Below are 8,081 nucleotides of genomic sequence, written 5' to 3' on the forward strand. Positions count from 1 at the left end.
CAGCCATGTGGGTGCTCCATCTCTCTGGCCCTCGCCAAGCCCCTGGATAGGGAGGCTCACTGAGGATCCCTGTGAGCAATGTCCGCAGACTGAGTCATACTGGTGACTGGGAATTTGACACATCTAACAGACAGATGGGAGTGTGCCAGACTCCCTGCACTCTGTTGTCACTTTGCCTGCTGCTCCTTGTCTTCTCTGCCATTCCTGTGTGGTACACACTTTGAAGATAGCAGAATCATGTCCCTGGGAGTATTTCCAGTCACTCATAGAACCACAGGGTGTTGGGGACCACCATGCCATGTCTCCAGACAGGCTTTCTTAGTGAAAGCCTACTACACCAGTCTCAGAGACCAGTGATGAGTCTCACTGGATGACACAGGGAGGGTCACAAGGGTCACTCTTGAACACAGCCTACATTTTTGTTCTCTTTCTTCCTCCTCCTTTACTCCCTCCCTCCTTTCTGTCTTCTTTGTGCATCCTCTTCATAGCTTTGCTTTCATTTGACCAGGTAGTTGTATAGCCCAGGCTGCTCTAAGCCTTGCTGTATATCCCAGGATAGCATCACACACATGATCCTCCTGATTTGGGCCCCCAAGTGCTGAAACTGTAGCCCTGTACCAATGGATCAGGCACAGAATATCCTTTGATCACAGCAGTCAAGGTGTCTCTTGAGAAGAGATGAAAAGGCAGGTGGAAAGATTGGTTGGAGACTATTGTCTGAAGACCCAGCAAGAGAGGGCTGGGATTGAAGCAGAAAACAGAAGCAGCCACAAGATTGGTTTATTTTGCATGGCTCAGCCTGCCTTGCCTAGCATGACTGGAATTAGTGTCCTTGCTCACGCATCACAGCACAGAGCTGGTAGGGGTAGGGGGCAACCGGAAAAGGAAAGACACCAAGGTTTCTAGGCCTGGGCTGTCCATCGGGCACTGAGAAGCTAAAGCGCTGCAGGAGGCAGGTGAAGAAGAGGAAGAGCTCCATGCGGGCCAGGGGCTCCCCCAGGCATGATCTGCGGCCTGTGTGTGGAAGAGGTTACAGTTAGTCTGGGACCTGATTGGTGCTCCACCCTCTAAGGCACCCTTGGGAGAGACAGGCAGCCAGGCATCCCCCAGGCACCTGCTGAGAATGGCATGAAGGCCTCATGCTTCACAAAGTGGCCCTGGGCATCCAGAAAGTGTTCAGGATGGAAGCGGAGGGGCTTCTCCCAGACAATCTCATCCTTCAGCACGGAGGACAGGTTGGGGATGAGGGTCGACCCCTAGCAGAAGGCACATAGTTTGAACATGGACTGGGGTGGGGCTGTTTAGACATTTGTCACTAGGATAACATGCAAAACTTCTTTGAACACATTGGATTCTCTCATTCACCTCAACCCCTGAGCCTCTTAGCACCTTGAAGGGCCCTGTAATAGATTTCCCAGCGGTGGCCTACCCAGCACTTATTCCTATGCATACTGCTCCATAAATTGCCCTGTGGCCATTTTCTTTCACATTTCTCTTACTTGAGGACTCTAAAAGGCTGCACCCTGCATGCATTCTGGTTCTTGGGAACATGTTAGGAATTGGATGTGGTGGTGTTGGTCTCTTCTGTCCTTGTGGGATAGAGATCATGATGAAGTAGTAACAGGCCCAGGCCTACCTTGGGGATGAGGAAGTCTTGCACTTCAATGTCACGACTTGTGATGCGTGGCAAAGACAGTGGGGCAATGTCCCCAAAGCGCTGCACCTCATGAATGACAGCATTGGTGTAGGGCATGCGAGCCTGGTCTGCCATCTCTGGATGCCGCACCTGCCCTATGACTGCATCGATTTCCTGTTGGACTCTGCCTGGAGGGACAGCATCCTCTCAGTGAAACAGTCACAGGGGACTTCCCTGTCTTACAACCATGGTAAGGGCTGAGGCGATGTGAGAAACAAGAGTGAGTGGCACTGGAGTCTGGGTTGAGTTAGCACTGGGTGCCACAAGAATCTCAAGTCACTGGGGATTGTGCCTCTACCTCCCTCCCAGCCCCATCAGGCTCACGCTGCACAATTGGATGCAGGATCATGAGCAGCAGGGCCCAGGAGAGTGTGGTTGAGGTGGTCACCATCCCTGCAGTGAACAGGTCTAGCACAACCATGCACAGGTTCTCATCATTGAAGCTGCTCTTAGGATTCCCCTTTACCTGGGCCAGGTAGAGAGGATGTGCTTAGCAGGGACAGGAAGTCCCACATGGCCTCCCATTGTCCCTGGGGCAGCCCAGGTGCTGAGTCACTTGATGATACACAGGACTCTACCCATCTACCTTCCCAGCTCACAGGACCTCAGCCCACAGTCCTTGGCAACATCGCTTGGAGCTGCCAGTCACCTTCTGTATCTCTGCCAGGAAGGCATCAGTCAAATTTCGGGGTGGCTGGTCAGGGTCCCAGGTGGTCCTATTCTCAGTCAACAGATTCTCCACTATGGCCATTAAGGATTTCTGACCTTGGAAGACCTTCCCAGGCAGTCCTGGGATGCGCAGGAGTATGGGGAACATATTAAGAACCTGTGAGAACACAGGAAGTCTCAGAGGTTCATCTTCATAAAATTAATTATTAGTGAATCATGATCATATATGGAGCTTATGAGCCATGGTGTGTGGAAGCAAGTGATAGGACAGTGTGTGGAGTCAATTGTCTCTATCCCACATGAGTCTCAGACATCAAACTGGGGTCTGCTGGCTTGCTTGGCGAGTCCTTACCCATTCACCAGTTGACTGGTTCCTCGGTGCTATTGATGCTCCCTATCCACCTGAACCAGGCTCAGTTACCAGACTCCTTCGCAATGGACCCATAGCCTGTTTGTCTCCCACCTCTCCCCTGTCCCATTATCAGTTGTTAAATTTGCAAGAGCCACCTAAATAAAGTTCTCTCAGCCCTAGGAGAACAGAGGAATATTCTACCTCAATGACAACCACAGGCTTTGTGTCTTACATGCAAAAGAAGGCCCAGGTTCTCTCCCTTGCTGGGAATACTGATCTTGGCCCACTTCTCCCATCCTGTCATCTAACAGTTGTCAACAGGCATATCCTCCTGGAGTTGAATCCAAGAAGGCCTCTCCCACAGCCTTGGCACATAGCTCCCCTTAGCAAAGAAGGACTGCACAAAAGTGGCTCTGTAGTCTGCCCTGAACCTCCTACCTCAGGAATGAAGCCAGAGAGTTCTGTCAAACTGTCTTCCAGTACTTTTAGCATCCTGATGAGGTAAGGGTCTTTATATTCAAAGCGACGGGCAAAAATGAGAGATGCAATCACATTGCACACAGCGTTGTTCAGCATGGTGTTGGGATTGATGGGCTGCCCTGGGAGTGGAGATGGAGTAGAGATGCAAGCAAGTCAATGGACTTGCCCATGCCTCCCTGTGCCCAACTACATCCCTCACCCATCACCCACCAGCCTGGGCAGTGAAGGCATCACAGAGGTGTCTGGCCTCCTTGGTCACCCACTCCTCCAGAGATTTCTTGCCCAGGCCAAAGTTGCGCAGGGTAGACACAGAGAATCGCCTCTGCTCTCGCCACTCGGGCCCGTAGGGTGCAAGAATCACACCTGCAGACACATTGGTATGTAACCAAGAATTCCCAACTCTACTGTCTCTTTCTCTCCTCAATTCTCTTTTCTGTGTTCTGTCCTGGCCATGAGCCTCTCAAAACCTTGCTATCATAATCCAGTGCATGCCTTCTGGGTAGTCCTCCTGGATTTCAATGACTCTTCCGTGAATTGCTTGACCACATTCCCACCCACATTCATAACCTGTGCTTCTTCTGCTGATTCCCACATGTCTGAAGCCAAATCCACCCTCCACACAGCCCTTTACCTTGGGATCCAGGCTTTACACCCACTCAAAGATGGGCACTGGAGGGCGGTCAGCAGTGTCTTCTCCACAGGTCAACAGCACTTCCTTCATTGCCTTCAGTCCATTGATCACAACCATGGGCTTCCAGCCCATCTGCAGGCTGAACACGTCACCATAGCGGTTTTGAAGCTGAAGTAGAGGGACAAAGTACATAGGAAGTGGAGGTGCCCACAGATCATAGAACCAGGCTCACTGCACAACAATGTCAAAGTGAGAGGGTGCAAGGCAGTTTCTTTGTGTGTGAGTGCACATTTATGTATATTTACATATGCATGTTTGTGTATGTGAATTTAAGTATATGTGCATATGTGTATGTGACTCCATGCATCTCTCTGTCTCTGTATTTGCATGTGTACATATCTATTTGTGTGTGTCTTGCTTGTTATTGAACCTTGCTCATGTATCCTGGGAAAATGCTGTTCATTGAGCTCCATCCCATGCGTGAGGATGCCTACCAATGTGGTGTCTTATCTTTGAAGTTTAGCAAAGGAGTCATAATAGATGTCAAACCCCAGAAGTTCCCTTACCAGATCCAGAAAACTGTTTTGGGGTCTTTTAGCATGTCAATATACAAGAAAAAACCTCTAGTTTCTCTAGATGAGCAGTGAGTCCAGAGAGCACACAGCGGCAAGAGATTCACGCAGCCACAGTCCCTCTCTCCACTCAGTGTCATGACTGATGTGGAGTGGTAGACTTCACAGCATACCAAGACCTCATCATTGACAGGAGCATAAAGTACTTGGGACCTCTACAGTTGCTGTCCTGTCCAACTAGACTGAACATTCCTTTCACACCTTGCTTCACCCTTGGATTTTATTCCCCCAATCATTTGCCCTACAAATTCCCAGTGGCTGCCACAAAAACATGGCTAAGCCTATTCCCTCTTGGGGATCTAGATCCCTGACAAAACTGTGGCTCAAACCCTACTATGTGCTACTATGGACACTATAACCTTACATACCATCCATTGCTGAGTTACTCACCTTGTATAAGCTGTATGGCATGTTATGTAGGTCCACCTGCAGCAGGTTACCCAGCACAGGCCATGGCACAGGGCCTGGTGGGTATTGTGAAGTCCAGCACTGGCGCCGGTGCATCAGGTCCACCAGTAATACAAAGATGATTGTGAATATGGCCACAGGCCACAGGCCAGTCCCAGTCAGCAGCTCCATGGCTACCCCACTTCTGCCCAGGCTTCCTAGAGACCAATGAATAACACTCAATATAACACCTAGGATCAGACAGCCCCAAGCTTGGATCCTGCTGCCTTATAAAGGAGTGCCAGGGTTGCCCTTTGTCCTCTGTGTCCTGCCCCAACCCTGTGTTTTGTTTGTTCACTTGTAGGGAGGAGCCAGTGATGTTCAGTTCCTTTCAGGAGTTTAGCATTCTGATTCTGCTGGGCTGAACAAGGTAGGCAGATATCTAGTGGACTCCTGTTTCAGGGCAAATGTTCTGATCATTGTGTGCAGGAAATTCATCGGGCTTGCTACCCATGCCAAATCTTAGAGGGCTTGAAGACATTGCCTCAGAGAGGAATGAGACCTCCTAGATCTTCATGGAGCACTTTCCTGGCAGACATGAGGATTGACTGGCATCCTGTCAATCACTTCTGTGTGTGTGAGCAGTGGGAGGCTGTTTCCAGATGAGGCTGGAGCCCCAATGGGCAAAAGCAGGGCAGTCGGGGATGGCAGCTGGAATCCCTGTGGGTGAGTGAGGGCCAGTAGTGGGAGGTTACCTAGACTTGCTATGGGAAAGTGAAAAGTAGTGATGGGAAGGCAGCTAAAGGCTCTGCTGGTAAGTGAGGTCCAGTGGGGTAGCACAACTGGAGCACTGCCATCTTCAGTATAGGTCTGTCATCATCCAATTAATCAGGCAGCAAGATACACAACACAGAATTTATCAGACCCAGTATGAAGAAGTGGAGAAGTGGTCTGAGAACCTTGGGGGGCCACTAATTTGGTCCATGGACGTGTCACATGCTGGCCTCTGTCTCTTATCCACCCTTTGTTTTGTGGTGGGTCAATCTTACCTGGCAAGAGTCTTCCATCTGGAGATATGTAAGGTAGTTTTCTTCCTCATGCCAGAGGTCTGAGCAGCCAAGAGGAAAAAAGAATGATGATTCTTGAGCCTTCAAACAAATGGCAACTGTGTGCTGGTCACTGCTGTACACCCACACATAGCAGCTCACCATTCACTAGGGTCAGCAGAGGCTCAGTCCCTGTCCTTGTTCGGATCCAGACCTCTAAAGATCATAGGCTTGGAAGTCATTGTGGAATCTAGGCAGGCTCTCTCTGTTGCTCCTTCAATGTGCCAGAAGGAAGGCTGGAGCATTATCCCATCCCGCGGGATTCAGTTATTCGTTGGTGCGAGGGGGACCGCAAACCTGGAAGGAAATGGGAGGAAGGGAAGGAGAGGCAGGAGACCAAGAAGATGGTACCTATCAAGGTCTCGTTTAGTAGGCTGAGGTGCCTTGTTTTTAAAGCATATATCTCGGGGAATAGGGGAGGGGTCGAGGGGGAATATTACAAAGAACAAAGAAGCGGGCATCTGCTGACATGGGGGCCGAAGTCAGGCGCCAGGCAGTGGGCACTCTGCATCTTATCTCTGGAATATAGATCCTCCTTGACAGCCTTGGGTGTCAGGCTGGGCTCAGGCATAACTCACGTCCTTGGATGGCATGGGAGTTCAGGGAAGAGGGGACTATAATTCAGTTTTTATAGCTTCAGGTGCCAGGAAGGGAATAGGGAGGAGGGAGTGATAACCAGCTCCTAGCATGAGGCCATTTGGCCTGTCAGGGAGATTGTGAAGGGCTTGCTTTTTCACGGGATGGTCTCTGACAGAGCATGGCTGAGACCATACCATGCAGCCCCACAGCAAGACCTACACCTGGGTCTATTCCTCTCTGATGTGGATGCTACCCTGCACTGACCACCTGTGTGTCACGGGAGTCTGTGGGTGAATCCATGATTGTTGCTGGTTTGAAGCCTCTAAGCCTGTTTCCTCTTCCTGTCCATGATTCTTGGCCCTGCCCAACACAGTTGCGTAGACTGACACCATAGGTTGGGGCAGAGAAAAGTGTATTTCTTAAGACCCAAATGGGCCTGAAAGGACACCTGCATGGGAGTCAGGACACCAGCATGGATCATGGTCAGAAAAGGGATTAGGGAGACAACTTGCTGAGGGCACTGCTAGGCTCAGGTTGCTGGGTTCCTCCTGGTTTGCTCCAGGGTACTTCCAGGGTATGTTCTGGTGCCTGATGCTTACACCTGCATGTCAGTGCTGGGATGACACCTTCAGCCTCTCCTTTCTACCTGAATGTGTCACAAATGACATTATTAAAGAGACACAGCAGTGCTGACTGGGTGCTGGTCCCAGTGGGGGATGGGCTGACTCAGGCTGGATTTTCCTGTATCAGGTAATTGATCCCTTGTGAGGTAAGTGCACAGACAGAAAGAACATAGCACAAACATCAAAGAACTAAAGCTAAACTTTTTTTGGGAATAGTTAAAAACATGCATGTCACAGGTCACAGCCTGGCTGATAAGATGGCTTTGTGAGTAAACATCTGCCTCGCAGCCCAGTAGTCTGAGTTTGAACTTCTGGTGCCACACAGTAGAAGGAGTGTTTTAACTCCTTATGGTTGAACCAACTCTCTGTTACCCCCAAATAAACATGTGGTATACAAACCCACATACATTGAAATGATAGATAAATAAATAAAAGGAAATGTTCTTTAACAAGGTCACTATAAAAGGGGGGAAAGGTTGGCCTCCAGGGAGTGTTCTGACCACGGGGACTCAGATGAGAGATGAACTCTCAGGGGTGGTGACAGAGGCTAACAGAATCACAGGAGGAACAAGCTCCAGCCAGAGACAGCTAGAACATCTAACAGCAGAGATTACCAGATGCCAAAAGGCAACCGTAAGAATCTTACTAACAGAAACCAAGACCACTTGGCATCTTTGGAACCCAGTACTCCTACCACAGCCACTCCTGGATACCCTAACACACCTGAAAAGCAAGATTCAGATTTAAAATCATATTTCATGATGCTGGTAGAGGATTTTAAGAAGGGCACTAATAACTCACTTAAAGAAATAAAGGAGAACACTGCTAAACAGGTAGAAGTTCTTGAAGAGGAAGCACCAAAATCCCTCAAAGAATTACAAGAAAACACTGCTAAACAGGTAGAAATCCTTAAAGAGGAAACACAA

At 49.6% G+C, this 8,081-nt stretch overlaps 1 protein-coding gene across 1 annotated transcript; it reads right to left on the minus strand.

Annotated features, from left to right (window-relative positions):
• Positions 1-763: 763 nt before the first annotated feature.
• Positions 764-5,097, minus strand: LOC110310240 (cytochrome P450 2D10-like). Its single transcript, XM_021183006.1, is given in 10 exon segments — positions 764-1,014; positions 1,115-1,256; positions 1,637-1,824; positions 2,021-2,162; positions 2,346-2,522; positions 3,156-3,316; positions 3,408-3,560; positions 3,829-3,852; positions 3,855-3,996; positions 4,851-5,097. Coding segments are annotated over 10 exon segments (1,509 nt in total). The 5' UTR covers positions 5,040-5,097; the 3' UTR covers positions 764-823.
• Positions 5,098-8,081: the final 2,984 nt, after the last annotated feature.

This window comes from Mus caroli, chromosome 15 (assembly GCF_900094665.2).
Source record: "Mus caroli chromosome 15, CAROLI_EIJ_v1.1, whole genome shotgun sequence".
In the NCBI taxonomy this organism is placed as follows: Eukaryota; Metazoa; Chordata; class Mammalia; order Rodentia; family Muridae; genus Mus; species Mus caroli.